This window comes from Ochotona princeps, chromosome 19 (genome assembly GCF_030435755.1).
Source record: "Ochotona princeps isolate mOchPri1 chromosome 19, mOchPri1.hap1, whole genome shotgun sequence".
NCBI lineage: Eukaryota > Metazoa > Chordata > Mammalia > Lagomorpha > Ochotonidae > Ochotona > Ochotona princeps.
Window position 1 is genome coordinate 25,083,705 of NC_080850.1, and position 22,583 is coordinate 25,106,287.

The following is a 22,583-nucleotide window of genomic DNA, read 5'->3' on the forward strand; positions in this document are numbered from 1 at the left end:
TTTAAATTATTTTTGAGAGAAAGAACTACTTGCTGATATATAAAAATATGTGATATGAACTACTTTCATGTTTTCTTCAAACTTCCTTTTCAAAAATTTTATAAAAGGAGTGAGCTCTTGGCTCAGGGATTAGGATGTACTGGGATGTCTCCATGTCCCACGTTGCAGTGCTTGGTTCTAGCCTTGGCTCTGATTAAGATACAGCTTCCTGCTGGTATGCACCCTGAGAGGCAGCAAATGATGGCCCAGATGCTTAGATTCTTGCCACCCGTGTGGGAGACCCAGACTGGGTTCTCTTCTGACTGTGGCCTGGGCTGTCCCTAGCTGTTATGAGTGTTTAGCAGAAAGAACTCTCTTTTCACTTTCCCTAACAAATAAAATAAATATACATATATGTGTGTTATAAAGCAAATATATTTACAGATAATATGAATATATACATACATGTATTCTATTTTATAGTATCATACATAATAAATATGTATATATATTTTGCATGGATACATAAAATATACCTTCTGTTTATGATGTGGGGAAAGTGAGGGAAACAGGGAAATATGTATATAATTATGAAATTAACAGTCTACCATTCTAGCATCATTATGCCCAAACTAGTCTTACGAGCAGTCAATCTGTTTGAACAGGTCCAGATTTATGCACATATAGGGAAGGAGGCACACTTCCCTTTGCACCTTGCTTTTCCTATTTAACATTGTCTGCTGGTGTGTATTTTAAGTGAATCAATAGCAACTGCTGGAAAGGTACCCACTAGGTCACAATTTAAGGTATCAGAGTATTTTTTCTATCGATGTACATTCCTATCATCTCTATTTTTTTTAATCTCTTCAAAGGATGCTGCAATTGAAATAATCACACATGTAAACTTAGACACTAATGTTTTTATTCCTTTGAAAGAGATTTCCAGTCTTGTGCCACTTTTAAAAAAGGAAACTGTTCCTGTTATATTTACACCCATCTTATTGCCAGTTTCTGCAGAGATTTCATTTTTCTTTCTTTCTTTTTTTTTAAGACTAATGCATTAACAAACAGGAGTTTGAAATTAGAAAAAAAAAGTAAGACACAGAAGGGGAATCAAAGCAAAGGATAGAGCTTTAGATATTTAACCTGTTAAATAAAAATAAAACACAATTAGTTTTGTGCTGAAAAAAAAAAAGATCTTCAGAAATTAAATTGGTAGGCCAGAAACTGAACTACCTGTTCTACCTGCATCGGGTACTGGGAAAAGGTTGACAGTATCATAGGCTTTACTCACTTATATGGGTCCTAACCTACATTGGGAAAGCAGTTATTGCATCTACTGTCCAACTTAGATAAAGTGGTAGGGAAATCAGGGATACCTTTGAGTTTTTATGTCAGGGCAATCTGCTCAATAATGTGGGTGGAGAGATAGTATATAGTACTTAATACGAGAACTTTATCGAGAATGAGACAGTCTCATTTCTTTAAATAATAGCGTCTATTGGAGTATAAGTGGTGTATGTGGTATTATATTACCTATTAGTCAAGAGTTTCACAAAAATACATGATTATGTTTTGAAGGACATACTCAAAAAGGAAGGAACATGGTTCTCTTTGAACCTCAATTAGGTCACAGTGAGGACTGCTTAAGGAAATGCAATGAGCTGAGATATATTTTAAAAAAACTGACAAGGAGGTTAAATAGGATAAAATTCAGAGATATTGCAGTTTCATGAAAATCATTTGCAAAACTTGTTGCTGGTATCTTGTGTTCCAGCAGTGGAAGGAGGCCAAGAAGACTGGAAAGTTAATGAGAGCAAAAAAGAGTCAAACAAGAAAGCAAGTCTTTCAGGACCTCATTGGTCATGGTCAGAATTTTCTTCTTAATCCTGAGAACAATGGACACCCAGCAAAGAGTTTTAAGAATTAGAATGAATGTAATCACTGTTGGGTTTTGAAAAAGTTGAATTAGCTGCTGTACAGAGCAGACTGCAGGGCCACAGCAAAGCAAGACGATTTCTTAGATTGTTGCCTTGCAAGAGATGAGAGACCCTGCGCGAGAGAGTGTCAGTGCAGATGGTGCAATGCTGAGGGATTCAAGAGAAAACTGGAGATGACAGGACATGATGATGAGTTGGATATGATGCACTAAGGAGAGGAAATATCAAACATGACTCCTTGAGTCTGATTAATGCAAGTGAATGTATCATAATCCAATTCAGAGCATTGGAGAACAATAGACTCAAAACTTCCCAAGGTTTCCCTAGGCATATAGGATCAAAACAAACAAACAAACAAACAAACAGAAACAGGGCTTGTGACCACGACACACAGCATATGGGCTTACCTCTGTCTGTCTGTTCTGCCCTGGCTCACATCCTTTGGTTCCAGCTCACAGAGTTGCCACCACATAATTGATTCTTCAGTTCTCTGAAGAACCCAAGTTTTCCATAGTCTCAGCATAGTCTCACATGGAATACCTTCCATCTACGTTATTTGGTTCAGATTGGTGCTTCAACCACAAGTCCCAATTTAAAGGACCCAAAATAGAGAGCTTTTGCCATTATTAGCATTCCTTAAATACCATTCATTCCCTTTGCTTTTTGTCATTATTTATAATTATTTAACCATGTCTATTGCATGGTATCTGTATCTCCCTATTTACTAAAATGTCTGTGGAGATGGGCCATGTCCATTTTGCTTATCTCTATTAGCTCAATATCTAACCAGGTGATACTGCAGTCCATATTCAATCATTAAGTCATTTGTTGAATCAGACAGGTATATAAAAACAGTAAGTGTCCAATCACTGCAATAGTTTATTACCATCATCTATACTATTACCTAATTGGTATGTAAGTTCTGTTTTGATAGAGACACAGCCATCTGTGAAAACACAAAGAATGCACTTAAAAATGTCTGAAATGGTAGTTAGCATATAGATTGCTTTCAGAAAGAAGGGATGTCAAATAACTGAGTGTAGTTGTGAATGACCATTGGAAAAGTAATTCTATGTAAGGTGCTATTTCTTCCTTGATATTTCTAATAACCTAAGAGTGCCCCCTTCTGTCATACAACTGCCTCAAAAGCTTGAGAATTTTTCACTTACTTTTTTTTATCCAAAATAAAAAATACTTTTACAGACTTAACTTACATATCTGTATTGTTTATCTTAAGCATGGAGACCAAAAATACTGTGATTCAAATACTGTATTTTCTGATTCTAAACCACATAATGCAAATGGATTTCTAGCCAGCTCAGGCAGAACAATCATTCCCTAGATTTCTAATTCCGTCATCTTTGGGAACTGAGCTTTCCTGATCTCAGTCACCTCAGGAATAAACTGACTCTCCAATGGAAATTTGTCAGTAACTATCAAAATTTTACGCATCATATAATTCTTGATCTTGTACTTTCAAGATTTTTTGAAGTGGTGAAAATATAGAAAACTAGTAGATGTTTACTGGGCTACTTTTCATAGTAAAAATTAGTAAAAGCAACTATTCACAGGTTAAATAAGGCATAGTTCATTCACATACATTTGTAAAGGTGTAGAAATACATAAAAATCACACTAACTTATTGTTTTCTGTGATTTCCAGAAATTATGAATGAAAATCATTATGGGTCTTCAAAAGTTCAAATAATTGTGTATTATGAGAAAACTACTCACAGATTTCATTAACTTTGGACCAAAGTAAATTTATCTTCTAATTCAGTTTTCTATGAACTTTTTGAGGTGTCCTTGTTGGTAACTACAGTTCTACATCATAAGTTATATGTCATTATATGTTATAATTATGTACAATTACATCTATAGTCTAATTAACTTCACAGCAAGTTTTAAAATCTTTACTTTGAGATCATTGTAGATTCGCCCATTGTAGTTGTGGAACATAATACAGAGATACAGCATGATCTCTATCAGATTGTCCACAAACGTCCTGCAAGCTATGCTCTGAGATCAAAGCTAGGATATTGACATGGATACAGAAGATGAAGAACATTTGCAGCAACACGAGCATCTCTCAGGCAGCCCGTATATAATAACACTCACTTTCATCCTACCCTGGCTCTTCCTTAAGCCCTGGAAATCACAAATCCATTCACCATTCCTGTGATTTTTGTCATTTCCAGAAGGTTATGAAAATGAAATTAATTTTAAAACTTTCTGATATTGACTTTTTAATCACCACAATTCTCTGAAGGTCCGTCCAAACTATTGTGGATACCAATAATTTATTTTTAAATTAATTTATCTTATATGTATGTATTGAGATGAGTAGAGGCTAGAGACCCCAAGCAATGTTTCAGGTACCAGATGCCTACGCCAGCTGGGCTGTGCCAGGCTGAAACCAAGAGAGACTGTCAAATTACCTTTTCAGAATGGCCATGACATTTTGCTTTCACACAAGCAATGTGTGATTGATTCAGTTTCTCAACATCTCACCAACATTCAATGTCACTGGCATAATAAGTTTGTGCTTAGCTTCCCAAATGTAGTCTGTTCTCATAATTCTTTTTCAATCAGTCCCTTTCTTTGATATACTCCTGGGGGGAAAACAACTCCAATACCAGCTGATTGCCAGGTGTCAGTATTACTCAGACATCAGTCACAGAATGCTACCTACAACCTTCTCCATTTAGTACTGTGATAAAGGCAGAGAGTCTTCTTTCTCAAAGATGCAAAGTATACTGAGTTATTTTGAATACACAGATAGCAGTGAATGCCTTAAACAGTGTGTCCGATGGGAGAGAACATACCCTTCCATTGAATAAATGCCGTATCAGTTCTAACCACCTGAAGGCTCTGTGTGATATGCTGAGGAGCAACGTAAAAGTCCAGATCCCATTAATTTGACCCCTGTCTAAGAAGGAAACTTTGCAATAAATAATGAAAATAATTATGTCTAAATCTGTATTATGAATATGTCTTGTTCGGAAATAGCCTTTGAGAGCTGATATTGTGGCACAACAGGCTAAGATGCTGCTTGACACCAACACCCATATTGGAACTCCACGTTGAGTCCCAGATGCCCCACTGCCAATTTAGTTTCATAATAACCTGCCTCAGAAGGCAATGGAAGATGGTTTCAGTACTGGGACCCTCCCACTCAGAGGGAGATCCAGGCAAAATCCTTGGTTCCTACGTGCAGCCTGTCCCAGATCTGGCAGTAGGGTCCATTTGGTGAGTCAATCAGCGGATGAAAGATTTCTCTCCCTCTTTCTCTCTCTCTCTCTGCTTCTTTCTCTCTGTTTAGTAACATAAATATGTCTTAAGAAAAAAAAAGCAGTACTGATGTTAGAAATGCCATTAAAAACTGATGAGTTTCATACCAGGGAATGGTTCTCATATTTTAGGAGATTGCCTTTTATCCTGTGACTGATGTGTTGGAAGGGAGTGTTTGTGAATACGGAGGTCACAAAGAAGGTGTACACAGCAACCCAGTGAGCAACAGCAAGATTTGAAGAACAGTAACAATAGATGGGGGCCCGGTGGTGTAGCCTAGCGGCTAAAGTCCTTGCCTTGAACGTGCCAGGATCCCATATGGGCACCGGTTCAAATCCCAGCAGCTCCACTTCCCATCCAGCTCCCTGCTTGTGGCCTGGGAAAGCAGTCAAGGCCGGCCCAAGGCCTTGGGACCCTGCACCTGCGTGGGAGACCTGGAAGAGGTTCCAGGATCCCGGCTTCGGATCAGCATAGCACCGGCCGTTGCGGTCACTTGGGGAGTGAATCATTGGAGTTAAGATCATTCTCTCTGTCTCTTCTTCTCTCTGTATATCTGGCTTTCCAATAAAAAAAATAAAAATAAATCTTTAAAAGAAAAGGACAGTAACAATAGAGATAAGGAAAAGTGTATGCAATGAATGTGGGGAAGATTTATAATGAGTAGGCCTTTCTTGCCAAGTAAAAGGGAACTGAAGGAAGTGCTTTAAATGGTTCCCACGTTTGTCACAGGCAACCATGAAAATAGTTGTATAAATTGAGATAGCAGATTAGAATATAACAGTATGTTTTGAAAGGAAGAGTAAGTTCAGAGGGAATTCTGTTTAGTGAAATAATAATAATAAAGTATCTCCTAAGGATGACTTACAGATAACCAAAACTCTTTTCTTTTAAAAATATTTTTATGCCTGTAGGAAGAAACTTGATTTTTTTTTTTATTGAAAGATTATATAGTGCCCATAGCAAAGAGTTTGGCTGGGGCTAAAACACAGGTGAAGAAAGGAATCTCAGAAACTCGAGATTTGTCCTCAGATGATCATGAAATCACTAGAAAATCACTAGAATTATGCCCTGGAAAAAAAACTTCGGCATCATTGTAGATGACTGAGTTGTGGGAGGGATTGGAGAAAAGGATATTCCATAACCCACTTTCCTATGTAAAGTCCTAACTTTGGTAGACAGTTGTGTGAAAGCTACCAGCTGGCTCTTGAATAATGAAAAATGTATTGAGAACTAGCATTCTGGTAACCAAATCAGTTAATAAGATTCTTGTTGGAAAATACTCAGATAATTCTTTCTCATTGTTTAAATGTTTCTGTAGTAGATGAGCATTTAGCTTAGTGGTTAAGTTGTCTGCATCCTGACTTCAATTATCAGCTCCAGCTCCTGACACCAGCTTCCTGCAAGTGCATACTCAGGGAGGTAGCAGTGATGGTCCAAGTGGTTGCGTCCTGCCATCTCTGTATGAGACCTGAAATGAGTTCCCATCTTCTGGCATTAGCCTGGCTCAGCTTCAGTCATGGCAGGCATTGAACAATGAACTAGTACATGGTGATTCCTCTCTCTCTCCCCCTTTTTCTCCCCCATGGGTGTGTCTATGTGTCTCTCACAGTTTAAAAAAGATTAATTTTTCTGTAGAGTTGGGAAGATAGATTTAAACTTTTGGAAACACTATCAGATATGCAAAAATGAAGATTTTTGCATAGAGATAAAGGGGAAAGAATAATAATGTCTTATTAATAGGCTTAGACAATCTTCATAATGCCAGGATCTCTAAACTTTGTGAGCCAAAGGAAAAATTACCTTCTAAATTGAGCCCCAAGACCAAAAACAAAAAATTGAAAATCTTTTCGTTGCTTTATTCATCCTTTCCAGAAGTAGATGATCTTAGCCTGTTTAGTGGACAGTTAGAGAAGATGAGTATCAGGGACAATGGGAGCATCATCCTCAGTCTACTTCCACCTTCTCTGTCTTTCTTCCCTGATGTCACACCAGATGTGAAAGGGCCTCCTGAAAGACAGAAGGATAAAAGATGTGTAAAGAAAAAAGCAGTTTGCATGTTATTAGCATGTTTCAAAAATATTCAGTTCTGTCACTCTTCTTAGCCCTCATTTTATTGGTAAGAAAAAGACTTAGAGTAGGTGATCCCAACCAGAATCTCAAAGTTGATAGATGATGCTCTATCTAGAACACTTTCAAAAATTCTTTCTGGAAATGTAGAAATTATACGTTGAAATTCTGGGTTGCACAAGTGTTATAGGAATACAGTCATCTAGAGGGAAATGTATTTTAACGAATGAAAATATGATGAGGTGAGCATGCAGGTAACTACACCCTCGTTCCTAATATATGAGCCCCCACAAGTTGTAAATACCAGCAGTTTCTTCACAGCCTCAGAAGCCTCTGGTCCAAGCTCATCCACGCACTTCCTTAGCCCTTCCACAAGGTGCTCAACAGAAATACCCAGAGTTTTCAGAAGAAGCTTCAGTGGGTCCATGAGGGGAAGAATGTTGTCCAGGGGTAATGGTAGCACCTTGTCAACAGGGACAGGCAGCTTATTAAAAAGGAAGGCAGTAGCTGCAAAACAAAAGAGCAACCAGTGAGAGAACCTTAGCTAGCTCCTATCTGACTACACCCTCTGCCTTGTCCACTAAAAGCACCATTTATTCCAGAAAACTTGTGTCTCTGGGCCTGTGCAATGCTGCTCCACATCCCTGGAGTGTTCTTTCTCTAGATAGTACATGTCTTTCTTCTCACAGTTTTTATCTCTCTTCAAATGATACCTCCTCAGAGAAAAGCTATTGCCACTACACCTAAAATAACACCATCCATTACCCTCTAACTTTTTCATCATCACCTAAAATATTAAATCTTTATCCTTCTTATTGCCTTTATCATTTTCATGTGGGTTCCATGGAAAGAAGGCATTTATGTTGTGTTCACTACTGCAAACTCATGTCAATAGAATTAACCCTTGACTGCAGTAAGCACTGATAAGTAGATACTATTGGTCAGATGAGTACCAAGGTCCTTTGTATATGACTATCTCAACAGCTTACAGCTTTAAACTGAAGAGGGATGGCTTAATCATGAGTCTCCTGGGGCTGTCATTGTGCCATAGTAGGCTAAGCCTGCCTGCAGTGTTGGCATCCATTTGGGTGCTGGTTTGAGTCTCGGCTGTTCCACTTCCAATCCAACTCTGTCTGTGGCTTGGGAACGCAACAAAAGATGGCTCAAGTCCTTCAGCCCCTGCATCTGTATGGGAGACTCCTGGCTTCAGCTTGGTCACATCCAACCATTGCAACCATTTTGGGGAGTGAATCAGTAGATGGAATATCTGCCTCTGTGTGTGTGTCTTTCCATCTCTCTGTAACTCTGTCTTTCAAATAAAAATAAAGTAAATCTTTAAAAAAAAAATAGACATCTCCAGTCAGGGAAAAGAATGGACTCAACTACAGTTCAGGGACCAACTCAACAACCAATGCAACTCACACTACTATAACTCTATGCCAATTGGCACAGATACGTAGACAATGAAGACAAAAAAATGTTCGCTTCAGAGACATCATGAGATCCTGTGGTCAGTCATGATCTGTGTATGCCTCAGTACGGTATGTGCCCTGCCACACTATGGACACAGTTCTCTAGAAACACCAAAGAAGGAATAACTAAATCTGATATGGGAAAATATTGCAGGGTTATCACCAGAAGTGTTGTTAGAGCTATCTCTTGAGGCTGGTATCAAGGTCACAAGGTAAAAGAAAAAGTGCAGCATTTCAAGGACAATAGTCATGAAAACACTGAGGAGTTAAGGTGGGAAGTGATACCCAGAAAGGTAAGCCTTCTGCCCAGAGAGCTTGGAGTGCATCACTCCAACTGCATATGCTCTAGGTGTGGAAGATAAATGGGGTAAAGATGCAGAGGTTGGGTGAAGCCCTGGCATCTCAAACCAGACTCCAGAACTGCTTCCTGGGGACAATGAGAAACAAAAGCTTTAATATAGGAATATTACATCTTATGGTTTTGACTTTAGAAAGATACTTTTCACATAGAAGAGGAATGACAAGAATAAAAACTGGAAAAACATGTCTGCTAAAAATTTTTCCAAAAACTATGTGAGCAGTTATGTATAAATGTTTGTTTACATGAGCATACATATCCTGCTGAGTAAGATCTGCCATCATTAATTTTTTTTTTTAGTAAAGATTTATTTATTTGAAAGGCAGAGTTATAGAGATAGAGGGAGAGAGAAAAAAAAGTCTTTCATCCACTGGTTCATTCCCAAATTACTGCAATGGATGGGGCTGTGCCAGACTGAATCAAGAGCTTAGAATTCCATCCTTGTCTCCTACCTGGCAGTGGTGGCTGCATCCCAGACACATAAGCCATCTTCTGCTGGTTTGCCAGACACATTCGCAGAAAGCAGAATCAAAAGTCGAGCTGGAAATTCAACTGACGCTCCTATGGGATGCCGGTGTCATAGGCAGCAGCTTAGCCCACTGCACCACAGTACCACAGCCCTGCCGCCGTGATTCATTTTCATTTTGAACCTTTCTGTTTCCACACTCAAATTATAAAAGGGAGACTGTGAACCTGGCCTCTCTTTTTATTCTACAATCTTTTTCCCCCAAGAATTTCTCCTTTTCTGTTGCTAATTTTGCCTAAGGACATGTGTCCCAGCACACTGAACAACAATGAAATATCTAGACTGGTGATGTTAAAAATTCCTGCAAAACGTTGCTAAAAATCACCAGCCAGAGTTGCCATTGTAAATGTGGCCTGCATCTGGTTTCTCATGATCCATCTTCGTATTTCTTATTTCAGACATTTTGGTGAATGCTTTGTCTACATATTTGCATCTTTCTGAAAAGGATATGAAAGTACTCTATCGTTTGAATGAGCACTAACCACCATGAAAGCACTTTTTTGATGCACCCAAATGTTCCTCCCTACTAGTTTCACTGGCTTCTTCCAAGAAGAATGAATCAGTTCCTGTTTTTCATTAAGGCACCATCTTCTATATCTTAATTCTGAAATTAAACTCATTCCCTCTCATGACACCCACAGTGCTCTATTTGTATATCTTAGTATATCTTTGCAGTAGTATAACACTGTAGTGACTTCTGTAAAAATCTTACCACCCCTAATAACTACTGTCTCCTTGGTATAATATTTATGGCTGACTTATGTCTCAATTTTCTAATACTTATTCAGTGTTCAAAAAAAGTATAGCTACTCAAGAAAGATCCATTGAGTAAGTGAATAAATAAATGTGGCTGTCTTAGGAGAAATCGCCTATCAGCCTGGCTCTGGATAACTGGAGACAGAAACAAAAAATGATTCCAAATAGTTTTACAAAGTGTAAGAGAAATTACAAAGTCAGATTTTGACTCAAGCGTAAAGAAAATTAGTGGTGATCAATATCCGAGAGTGAAATATGCTTTACTGGCCTTCAGTGGGAATTGGCTAACTTCCCATGCAGGTATAGGGAAAGTTCTTGAATTAGATTAGGGCTTGAATGGCAGGGGGATTCTAAAATATAGCAGTACCATTTTTGTGATTTTTAAACTTCTCCTGCCATACTCCACTGTTAGTCAGTCTGTACTTACTGGTTGTGTTCTGACTCACAGAAAAGCAAAAAAAGGACAAATATGCCCAGATACTCACCAGAGTAACTACAGATGGTGATGGTCACCAGCAGGAAGACAGTTACCAGCTTCATGACAGGTATCTCTGATATTTTCCCAGAATTGAAAATTCAACCAGAAAACCCAGTGAATCCACCAAGTCAGTGGTCCCACCTACTGTTTAACGTGTGGCAGCTTCTTTTGTACACACACTTATTTATGCAACTACTGAAGTCTTGCATTTCAATCACAGCACTTGACCCACCCCACCAGAAAGAACTCGAAGCTCACGTTTCCTCTCTAAACACATTGGAAGGTTTTCTGCTTTCCCTCATGTTCCCATGAGAAACAAAACCCTGAATGAAAGCATTCTCAAGTAACTCTTGTGCAAACCTTAGCACAGAAAGGAAGTAGAAGGTAATGGGCCCTAAGAATCCTTCTAAAAGACATGAAGGTTTTACATAGCAATTAAAAAGGGTGTCAGGGTTTCCCCACCTAGTTCTCTATGTTCGTCAGTTTCTATCTGTCTAAAGTTTGGAGCATTACAGTATCTAGCAGTCTATCCAGTAGTGGAATCAATCTCGAAGACGTTTCAATCTTACTGTATAGTCAGCCTGACACCATTTAGTGACCTGTTGCTTTGGAATTAACCTATCCTTGTCCCCACAGATCTGTTATAGTTTCCAGTGTTCCGTACCTCCTCACTCTGTCTCTCCTGGCCTAGAAGTGGTAGCAGCTCCCAGAATCTTGTAACCTCAATATTGCTTCAATTCCTCCCTTGTTTGCTTTAAATGTGATTCTAACACTTTGTTATAGTTTGTTAAATTCTTCTTATCTGATCACTAGATTTTTTTTTTTTTTACTATTTTATGGTGTACCTCCTTAAATAGTATACAGAACAGTAGAGATAAACCTTTCAGTTTTCGCAAGTAGACTTCTGTCTTGTAAGTGCCAAATTTTGAGTCCTTGAGAGACAGGTGCACAACCTGTTCAGGAGAAACCCATTACATGTGCACAAACTCTTCTGCTAACACCCAAAGTGTTGGGTGTTGTCTGCAGTTTATCTGCTGGTGCTAGAGGATGAGTTTTTTTTCCCCATGAGTCCTCAGATCTCTCACTGAATGAGATTGGCATTTGCATGACATAATCAGCAAGGGGAAACAGATTCATATAGGGTAAATTCTGATCGTGGAAGCTTGGAAAGGGAATTAATATATTTAAAAATTCAGACCCATCAGTGCTCAAGAAGACTTGGAGCCATACACTGCCAGTCCAACACCTTTCAGCTACAGTCTCTCAATGACTCTTTGGAAATGGGGTGCTCCACAACTGAAATAACCATCATCAATCCCCTTTAGTTTGTGTGGTTCTTTTCAGATGTGTGGGGCAAGAATGACAGGAATCTAATATATTTGTTTTACATCTTTGGTATCTTCTTCAGTAATTAGCTTGTTAAATTTGAAAGTAGCTTATTGCATCTTTACCAGCCAAACCAGCCAGGCCTTGGCCTTGGCTTTGTCTGGTCTTGTTTGATACATAGGAGCTCCACACCCTCTTGATAACTACCAAACTGCACGTTCGTCATGTGGGTGCAACTCAAAGAATACCAAAAGTTCATGGTGCACTTTGCCAGAGTTATAGGTCCATAATTAATGCTTCAGCTGTAAATCATTTCCTGCTTTCCAAATCTTTACACTTACCCTGAATGATTCTTTTGAACAGCAGTACAGGGTGGGGAGGCATTTTTACTAAGGCATGTGGGCCCTGGCAAGCCTGATGTTTACTCAACACTGTCTCCAGCTTCCCCAAACCTTCCTAGTGGAGAGGCTGCTTTGTTCTTCCTTAACCTGCTTGTTCTTAGTTTGGAGATTAAGAGCCTCAGTCCTGGAGCCAGCCTGTCTGGATTCATGCCGCAGCTCCTCTGCTGAGAAAGTTATTCTATCTCTTTGGGTTTCAGGTGTATCAACTATTTTATAAGTTGGGCTAACAAAACTTGCTTGCTTACCAGATTATTCTGAAGAGCAGTGACTTAACATGCGCAAAATCCTTACAAAAATTAGAGCCTCTGAGTCAGTGTTCAGCATATGGAAGATACTGTTTTTATCATCATTTTCTTTTTTTATTCTTCCAGGCTCCAACCCGTAACCTCATCATGGCAACCACCATGATCAAGGTCATGAGCAACCACTTCTCTGTTAATTGTAAGTAATATTTGGAAGTTTTTGTTCATTTATTTGCTTAGAAAGCCGAGGAAAAGATAGAGACGATGGAGACAGAGATAAGGAGGAGAGGACGCGGCTGGTACTATGGCACAATGGGCTAAGTTTCCACCTATGGCAGTGGCATCCCATATGGGCTCTGGTTCAACTCGTGGCTTCTCCACTTCTGATCTAGCTCCCCGCTAGAACCCAACAGAGGATGGCTCAATTCTTTGTAGCCCTGTACCCAAGTCGGAGACCAGGGTGAGGCTGCAGAATCCTGGCTTCAGATCACATCAGCTCTGGCCATTGCATCCATTAGGGGAAAGAACTAGAGGATGGAAGATTCTCTTTCCTTCTCTCTGTGACTTTACCTTTTAAATAAAAATAAAATAAATCTTTGAAAAAAATAACAAACAAAAGCAAAGAATAAATGGACACTTTCATCCTCTGGTTCAACCCTCAAATGCCCTCAACAGCCAGGCTGGACCAGGTCAACACCGGAGGCCGAGGGCTCCATCCAAGTCTCCAGTGTGGGTGGCAGGGATAAAGTACTTGGAGTCATCACCTATTTTTTGTCTATACTCAGAAAGGGAGGTGGTGAACTGTACCCATTAGACAAATTATGAAGATTTTTAAATAAAGTTTTAAATTTGACACAACTTTTGGAGTACAGGAAAGATCTGAATATAGTTTTTTCTTTTGAAGTCAGGAGCAGCAATAACCTTTGTCTCACAAATCATTCCAAACACTGTAAATTTTGAAAACACAATTGTGAAAATGTACTGGCACTACACAATTAAGAAAAATTATATGTATATATATCATAGATTATTAGTCATAGTCAGTGTAGCCTGCTTAGACCCAAACTCAACATGGAGGCCGTTTGTAGCATGCACCTCTCAGTTATCCATTCCTGCATGACTGAAGATTCTCAGTCATGGTTGCTGGAAATAAGCACAGTGATTTTTTTTTCTCATGATTTTTTAAAATGACAAATTTCATCTGCTTTATCAATCAGTGCTGAGTGGTGCACTGGTATTTGTGTTTGACTTTGGCGGAGCTCAGCAAGCTGTCACAAGGGGCCTTGGTCGTCTGAGTTCCCAGAAAGTATGTTCCATGATATGAAGGTGGAAGTCACTGATGTCTAATACTGAGCTTAAAAAGACGCATAGTATCAAGACCTTGCGTGATGGCTCAGTTGGCTAATCCGCCACCTACAAGTGCCTGCATTCTTTATGGAAGCCAGCTCCTGTCCTGCCTGCTCCACTTCTGATCCAGCTCACTTTCCAATAAAAATAAGTAGATCTTTAAAAAAAAAAAAGGCATACAGTATCTCACTGCCACATTCAATTGTTCAAGCTTGTAACCAGCACCAGTTCAAAAGAAGAGGGAAAACAATCTACTTCTGCATGGGATGGAAAACAAATAATGTGTGGTCATATTTGGTCCATAGAAACTCACAGTAAAAATGGTGTCCAAGTTTATGAGAGGCAGTTGATAAATACGAGAGCTTCAGCATGGAGATGAGATAAATCGGGAGCCCTTACAATATTGCTGGAATATCTTGAGGGCTATCATTGAAGCAACTTGCCTATTGGAGTAGAATTTCCGAAAGTTTTGAATGTAATGAGAAACGGCCAGAGAGGACAATTCAGTAATTTTACATTGTGCTCACATATAAAGATTAATGTCCAATTTACTCTAGAAATTTCTTGTGATGGAGAAGACAGATCATCTTCATCACCCTCTCCAATTCTACCATCCAATGATTAGAAAATCTCCCTTAAACTAAGACTTAATTCAAAAGGAAACTGCCTAAGATTGTGAAAAACAAACCACTTTGAAATTGATTAACGTTCTTACATGTTATTTCTGAGAGTCTGTCATAAACAAAAACACCCAACTCAGTCAATGTTGATGCATTAATGATTTTCCCGATTGTGTCTTCATTTATAAGGTTTTGATCATCATATAAGTGAAGCTATAATAATTTAAACTCAAGGCAGATGCACTGGAGCTACTACAGCCTCAACACCAAGTAAAGTGTATCTCCTGTGAAATCCTGACTCATAATGCCTTATGTCTATTTAAAAGATCAAAGCTCTCACGGGTCCTGAGATCTGTACCTTCAAGTTAGCAAACTGGAGCAACCTCTAGCGTCATTTATTATTTTATTTTGTTTTTTAGAGTGAAATAAGAAGTTCAAAGTACACACATATGCAGATCACACACAGAGACACAGACACAAGTGGGGATTTTTAAAAAAGATTTATTTATTTTTAAATGGAAAGGCGGATATACAGAGAGGAGGAGAGACAGAGAGGAAGATCTTCTGTCTGATGGTTCACTCCCCAAGTGACCGCAACGGCTGAACCTGAACCAATCCAAAGCCAGGAGCCTCTTCCAGGTCTCCCACGCGGGTGCAGAGTCCCAAAACCTTGGGCCGTCCTGGACTGCATTCCCAGGCTACAGGCAGGGAACTGGATGGGAAGCGGGGCTGCTGGGATTAGAACCAGTGTCCATATGGGATCCCGGGGCGTTCAAGGCGAGGACTTTAGCTGCTATAGTGCTGGGCTCAAATGGAGATTTTTGAAATGTTGATATGGAACAAGAATCCATTTCAAAATGGCGCACAAGAGCCCTCTTGTGGCCAATTAAGACGAGGCAGCCCAACTTCTGCACGGTGATTGTCTTTTTGTAACAGGTACAGTTCAAAAAGAAAAGAATGAATTGAAAGTGAAGGAAAGCACTGTTTCAGTTTTTATTTTACATCATAGATGGTAGTTCAGCTAGATGAAACATTCAATTAGAACAGGTTTAAAAGCGTTTAGGCAGAGTTTGGTGATACACAGGTGAAAGGGCACTGAGAAAGGACAAAGCACATTGTCTGACATCCCTGGAACACTTTGGAGCTTCTAATGTTTAGAAATTTTTATGGCATCCCCCACTATCTCACAGTGTGAGGGGAACTTCAGTATCCATCTGCAATGCCCGGATCTTTACACATAAAAAAGCATCCCAGTGAGCATAGGCTTCATTAATACTGCGTTTTCTCTGCACTTCTTAGATGATGGGTGCCAAAATGAGACCTGTCAGAAGCTGCTGTGGGAAACATTTTCAAAAGACAGAGCTAGGTTTAATCCCTATGGAGAAACTTAGAAAACAGCACTAAGAGCAGAAGGTTCTCACCACAATAGGATACCCAAGGTCAGTGATGATCACTTTTCCTTACCACAGGTGGGGTGCTCCATAGACTCCCCAAAGTGATGCCTCACTTCAAGGCAACAGTGGTACTGCTCAGCACGGAACAGGGCAGAACTGCTAGCCCTTCTGAAATAGATACCTGTTCGTGTCCATTGATGCTACCCAGACTGCATTACTTTTTTAGCTTAGCCAGCATTGAGCTCTGATACCTTGTAATCAATACTCAAATGAACAGAATGATATTGACTTGCATATGTTAATTGGACAAGCATGGTACCAACTTAGTGACATAGAAACACTTACTGACTACAAGTTTATTTTCATTTTTAAAAACAGGTGCGATTCTATGTTGTGGGGTAAATATTTGATGCAGCACTTAAAGTCCTACTTGGGAAACCATCATCCCATATCAGAGTCCCTGAGTTCAAATTCAAACTCTACTTCCAGTTTAACTTCCTGGTGATACAAAAACCTGAGAGGCAGCAGGTGATGGTTCAACATGGGGAGAAATGGACTGAGTTCCGGGCTCCTGGCTTCAGACTGGCACAGTCCCAGCTATTGTTGGCATTTGGGGAGTTAACAAGAGGATAGGAAATTTCCCTTTCCTAAATAAATAAACTAAATACATTTTTAAGAAAATTTCTAATTTATATGCATTTGTCATGACCAGCATGATCTTGTGAAGAACATATCATTGTAGAATATTAAGATATGCTAATTAACATCTAACTTAGTTATCTTTCTGTGGTTCTTGAAAAACATGCAACAAGAACGGGCGTTACATGTTCTCATCACAGAAAGTTAGCTGTACTGAATTTTCAACATGTTGACAATGACCATAGTTATTATGCTCTGCAATATCCTTTCATTTTTTTCTCTTTGAAAGATTAAAGTCTGACTACTCCCAATTGGCACCACTTTATCTATTCAACCTCTGCTCTGAAAATTCCTCTCTACCATGATATCCTGTTGTATGGTGGGAGACAAGTAAATAGGCACCTAGGAATTTAACAAAGTAATTTATTATTAAGGTTTTTGGCACACCTCTGGGATGTGTAATCATGGTCATTTGGTCATTTGTGGTGAGGTAACAGAAGAGGCTTTGTATACTACAGATAGGTCTCACAGGATGTTAACAGCAGTGTGTACATTCATATTCATGATTCATATTGATTTACTTATTTTTAATTTAAAATCTTAACATGCATATTTATGACATGTCATGTGAATAACAGTAATGTACACATATATGTGTATATATGCGTTAAAAATCATAGTTTCACTAATACATAAAAGCATGCACATAATTACTCCCGAAGAAAACATGAAAATATTAAAAGTACTTGTATATAGGCAATGAAATTATGGATAATTTCTAAAGGAAGAACTTACATTTTTAACATTTCTTTTTATTCAAAAGGCAGAGTTTACAGATACAGAAGGAGAGAAAGAGGAAGATCTTGCATCTCCATGTTTACTCTCAAAATGGTGCACTAGCTGGAGCTGAGCTGATCTAAAGCCAGAGGCCAGGAGGTTCTTGTGGGTCTTCCATCTGGGTGCAGGGTCCCAAGGACTTAGGCTGTCCTCTGATGCTTTCCCAGGCCGTAAGAAGAGAGCTGGATGGGAAGTGAAGTGGAGTAGCCAGGACACCAACCAGTGCCTGTGTGGGATACTGGTGCCAGTAAGTCAGAGGATGATCCCCTTGAGTCTCCATACTGGGCCCCAGGAAGCATTTACTTTTCATACTTGTTTTGTTAAATCAAATTGTCTAGCATACATGTATTTTATAGTTTAAAACTTAATCTGTTTTAAGAGGTTTTCAACATTGTCTTTAAACACTTTATAAACTGTTTCCTTTGGTAACAGTTTGTATTAACAGCCAGTGTTTGTCAAAATTTTCATGCAAATTATGAGATATTAACATTTTTGTTGACCCCAGTTGGTATCTTAAAATGAATCATGTCTAGATTTCAGTTAGTAAATGTGTCAATGTTTTGCAAATATACCCAGGTAATGTAAAATGTTAATAGGAAAGGCTGTGTTAGAAATATCCACGAACTCTCTACTATTTAAAAAAGAGATTTAGTTATTTTTTATTTAAATTAGTTCCAGAGAGAGAAAAGACAGAGAGAGAGGTCTTCCATCCACTGGTTCACTCTCCATATGGTCACAACAGCCAGATCTAGACTGGTCTGAAACCTGGAGACATGAGCTGCAGGCAAAGGCTTAGCCTGCTGGCACTGGCCCCTGCCAGTCTATATTTTTAATTTCTTTGCAACTTTAAAACTGTCCTAGAGGAAAACATAGCAAGATCCAGTAAGAACATTTAAGTAACTGTTGAATGAACTGATATTGGTGCCAGTTAAGGAAGTGTCAGTAAAAAGAGATCAGGGCCAGCTCTCTGCCATAATAGAAGCTGCCTCTGGTGCCAGCATCCCGCATGGGCGCCTGCAGTGATGGCATCTTACTGAGCAATGATTAGAGTCCCAGCTGCTCCACTTCCAGTCCAGCTCCCTGCTCATGTGTCTGGGAAAGTAGCTAAGGATGGCTCAAGTGTTTGCACTCTTGTGCCTACATGTGAGACCCAGGAGAAGTCTGGGCTCCTGGTTTTGGACTGGCCCAGAGCTGGACATTGTGGACATTTGAGGAGTGAACCAGCAAATGGAAAATCTTTCTCTCTTTCTTTGTCTCTGCTTCTGTCTGCAAACCTACCTTTCAAATAAATAAATAAGTAAGATATCAGAGTTGAGATTTGGCGAGTAGGTTCAACCTGAATCAGTTACTATCTCAGGGAACAACGGAACAGAGGCCACAGTGTGGCTGAGTGGTAGAACCAAATCACAAATCCAGGTCGTGTAGCTCTGTAGGGACTTTCGATTCATAGCCTATAGCTTATCAGAGAGATCATCTCAGGACCACAGAGAAGATTCAAGGTGGAGGACCAAGTTGTGGAAAAGGAATAGGAAGATGCAGATAACAGGTCAACTGGTAGGTAAAACATGACCGATTAGATCAAAGGCCTAGGAAAAGTCATGGCCAAAGATGACTGAAATAATGAGGATGCTGTCAAGAGAACTGGAAAAGTTTGGGAAAGGAAGATTGACTGCCAAGGTGATCAGAGTTGTTCAGTGAAGTATGTTTGAAATGATAATTAAGACAGTCAATGGAAATATTCTGAGTAGAGTGAAGCCAGAAGAGTCTAGAGACATGCAGTGCATTTGAGATGTGAGAAAGACTAAGAACTGTGAACTGGCGAGAATGACTTCATTAATAAAATGTAACAAGTTTCGCTGAGCATGGCAGAGCAGAAACCAGAATCTTCTCCAACTGTTTCCATTTTCTTCACAGATTCTTCCTCTTGCTCAGGTGATTTCAACACCTGGCCTGGGTTTCCTTATTTTAATGTGGTTATTTATGAGCTGATCTTTTAGCTCCAGGTATCTGGCACTACCTTTAGCTGTAGACTTCTTTAGTTTCCACACATCAAAAGCAACGTTTTGTTTTCTCCCAGCAAACAGTTGCATTTCTCAGTTGGCATGCTTCCTTCTCTGCTGTTTGAACATTTAGTTAATAATTGCTGGAGGGGTTCATTGCCATGCTGGGGGAACAGTGAAGAAGTAAATGTGAGACTCTGGGATTTGTCAACAAGGAAAGGTGGCAGGGAGTTGTACACGTCTGTTTTTGGACCCAACACCGAGGGTCTTCAACATCAATGGCTTGCGCTTTAAGAAAATTTAGTATCACAGCAGTTTCAGAAGTTCCCTGTAAATTAAGTGTAAAATACAGATTATACCAATATGAAGAAAGAAAAAGGTAAGGTTGCTTAACTCTAACTTAACATGAATTAATATATTGCCAGTACTAGAAGTAGTAGCCATTTATTAAAACTTTAGTGTCATGGTCTGACATATGAGCTTTACTTGAATTTTCATTGTTTATTCCTCGTGACCATTCCGTGAAGCAGAGACAGGTCCACAGTGTGTGACTCTGAATTCCAGATGCCACAAAAATCTGAAAATCACAAGTGTTTATTATTTTGTAACTCACTGAGAACAAATTTTGTGGAGAATATTTAAAACTCTGTCCTTAAATGATTTATTTTGCTGAATAATCACTGGTGTGTTTGAGAAGTAGGAGCTGCTCCAGATGCTGCTGGGTTTTCCTAAATAAAATAAAAATCTGAATTTCCAAAATTTCTGGCCCCACAGGTGCTGGATGAAAGGTTGTAGACACTGAATTATAATGTGAAGTTTAGCTCAAAGTCACACGGCAGACACTCGGCCCAACTTCAGCCATTTGGGCATTCGGAGAGGGAACCAACACAAGGTAATCCGTGTGTGTGTGTGTGTGTGTGTGTGTGTGTTTCAATAAAAAGCCAAATTTGTCAGATGGAATTAAAAAGGCCTAGACAAAATGGAACCATTCTGAAGGAGGAACACTGAAGCAATATCCCATGAGAAGTAATGGTTAGAATGGGCTAACTCACAGAAGGGATTTGGATGCACAATAGTCATCTTTCACAAATATTTGAATGAGGATAATAGAGACAATACAGTTATTGATTCTGAGATCAAGGACCAGGAAATGGATGAAAAATATGTAAAAGGAGCTGCTGTTTCTTGCCTTTCGAAGTGTTTAAACCTGCAGATAGTTGGGATTTAAACATCACAGTGAACATTCAGATGATTCTTATCCTGCCCACTCCTATGACAAAGGTAGTTAATGTAGAGAACCATTCCAAACACAGCAAAAGCATATTGAAATGGCCAGCTCGTATTGATCCTGCCTTAAAACTGTGTGGTTGGGCCCGGCGGCGTGGCCTAGCAGCTAAAGTCCTCACTTTGAATGCTCCAGGATCCCATATGGGCACCAGTTCTAATCCCGGCAGCTCCACTTCCCATCCAGATCTCTGCTTGTGGCCTGGGAAAGCAGTCGAGGACAGCCCAAAGCCTTGGGACCCTGCACCCGTGTGGGAGACCTGGAAGAGGTTCCTGGATCCCGGCTTAGGATTGGCATAGCACCGACCATTGCGGTTACTTGGGGATTGAATCATCAGACAGAAGATCTTCCTCTCTGTCTCTCCTCCTCTCTGTATATCTGACTTTGTAATAAAATAAATAAATAAATCTTTAAAAATAAATAAATAAAACCATGTGGTTAAAAATATAATTCACGGGCCCGGTGCGATGGCCTGGTGGATAAAGTCCTCGCCTTGCACACACCAGAATCCCATATGGGTGCCGGTTCTAATCCTGGCAGCCCTGCTTCCCATCCAGCTCCCTGCTTGTGGCCTGGGAAAGCAGTGCAGGATGGCCCAAGGCCTTGGGACTCTGCACCCACATGGGAGACCTGGAGGGTTTTCCTGGATCCTGGCTTCGGATCGGCGCAGCTCTGGCCATTGCGTTCACTTAGGGAGTGAATCATTGGACAGAAGATCTTCGTTTCTGTCTCTCTTCCTTCCTGTTTATCTGACTTTCCAATAAAAATAAAACAAATCTTAAAAAAATATATCAGTCACATTTGCTAAGGCTACTTTTTATGATGATGATGTGGCCAAACAGCCAGTTAACAAAGACCATCTAAGCTCAGTTCCTCACTGAGTCAGGGATATGGTCATCTCTACTACCTTCTTGGACCAGTAAAGAACAAACCAAGAAATAAACAGGCAAACTCCTGGTGCGCTTGGAGTACCATCAGTACCTCTGATCACAGTGGTCAGAGGATAGGTCGGGGAAGATTTTCTACAAAGGTAATAAACATTAAGTAATAGCAAAGAAAGGACGTCATGAGAGAGCAAGCAGCTCTCTAGGGTGCATAAAAATAATGGAAACTGCACCATTCATGAGGAGACAGAGGCAAGAAGGGGCAAGCAAGCATTGTATATTCCAAGAGAGCATCACATTGGTTAAAACATCCAATAAGGTACCTGGTAAAGGACAAACTAAAGATAATAGGATCCCAAAACTTACACCTATAAGGACAAATGGTTTTTTAAAAAGAGGGATACTACATTGCAAATAAATGGGATAAATGGTGTTTTTGATCAGTGAAAATGAGTACAGTGTCCATAAGTCCATGTTGGAAAAACAATGAATGTTGAAACCTATCAAATAATGCACAGAAATTAGTCTGCAATGATTTATACAGATTGAGAAGTTACATAGAACGTCTTCATGATCCTGGGGCAGGAAAGTTTTCGTAAATGAGATACGTAAAGACACTAACTGTAAAATAAAATACTGCTAAATTTGACTCAATTAAAATTAGCATTTTTTCAGCATATTAAGAGATAAAATGTAAGCCACACAAGACACTTGTAATACATATATCTCAGTGATATATGTA

The 22,583-nt window shown here is 39.5% G+C and overlaps 2 protein-coding genes across 3 annotated transcripts in view; one reads left to right on the top strand and one right to left on the bottom strand.

Moving 5' to 3' along the window:
- Window positions 1–20,563, top strand: part of C19H5orf46 (chromosome 19 C5orf46 homolog) — a 37,405-nt gene extending 16,842 nt beyond the window's left edge. For both annotated transcript variants that reach the window (XM_058677770.1, XM_058677772.1), the window contains exons 3-4: window positions 12,965–13,034; window positions 20,447–20,563. In XM_058677770.1, coding sequence (XP_058533753.1) covers window positions 12,965–13,001 — 37 coding nt within the window. In that variant the 3' untranslated portion in view covers window positions 13,002–13,034; window positions 20,447–20,563. The remainder of the gene's footprint in view (window positions 1–12,964; window positions 13,035–20,446) is intronic.
- On the bottom strand, window positions 7,193–10,928 carry SCGB3A2 (secretoglobin family 3A member 2). The gene is made up of 3 exons (XM_004587566.3): window positions 10,874–10,928; window positions 7,581–7,783; window positions 7,193–7,216 (listed from the first exon to the last, which is right to left on the bottom strand). Exons 1-3 carry the CDS (start codon window positions 10,926–10,928, stop codon window positions 7,193–7,195), a joined length of 282 nt encoding a protein of 93 aa, XP_004587623.1.
- Window positions 20,564–22,583: the final 2,020 nt, after the last annotated feature.

What these genes read in the sequence shown, in the direction of transcription:
- SCGB3A2 (XM_004587566.3), bottom strand. Translation starts at nt 10,928, where the DNA reads ATGAAGCTGGTAACTGTCTTCCTGCTGGTGACCATCACCATCTGTAGT. An exon ending in CACCATCTGTAGTTACTCTG is followed by an intron (nt 7,784 to 10,873) that starts GTGAGTATCTGG and finishes TTTGTTTTGCAG; the next exon opens with CTACTGCCTTCCTTTTTAAT. An exon ending in AGGCTGTGAAGAAACTGCTG is followed by an intron (nt 7,217 to 7,580) that starts GTATTTACAACT and finishes TCTGTCTTTCAG; the next exon opens with GAGGCCCTTTCACATCTGGT.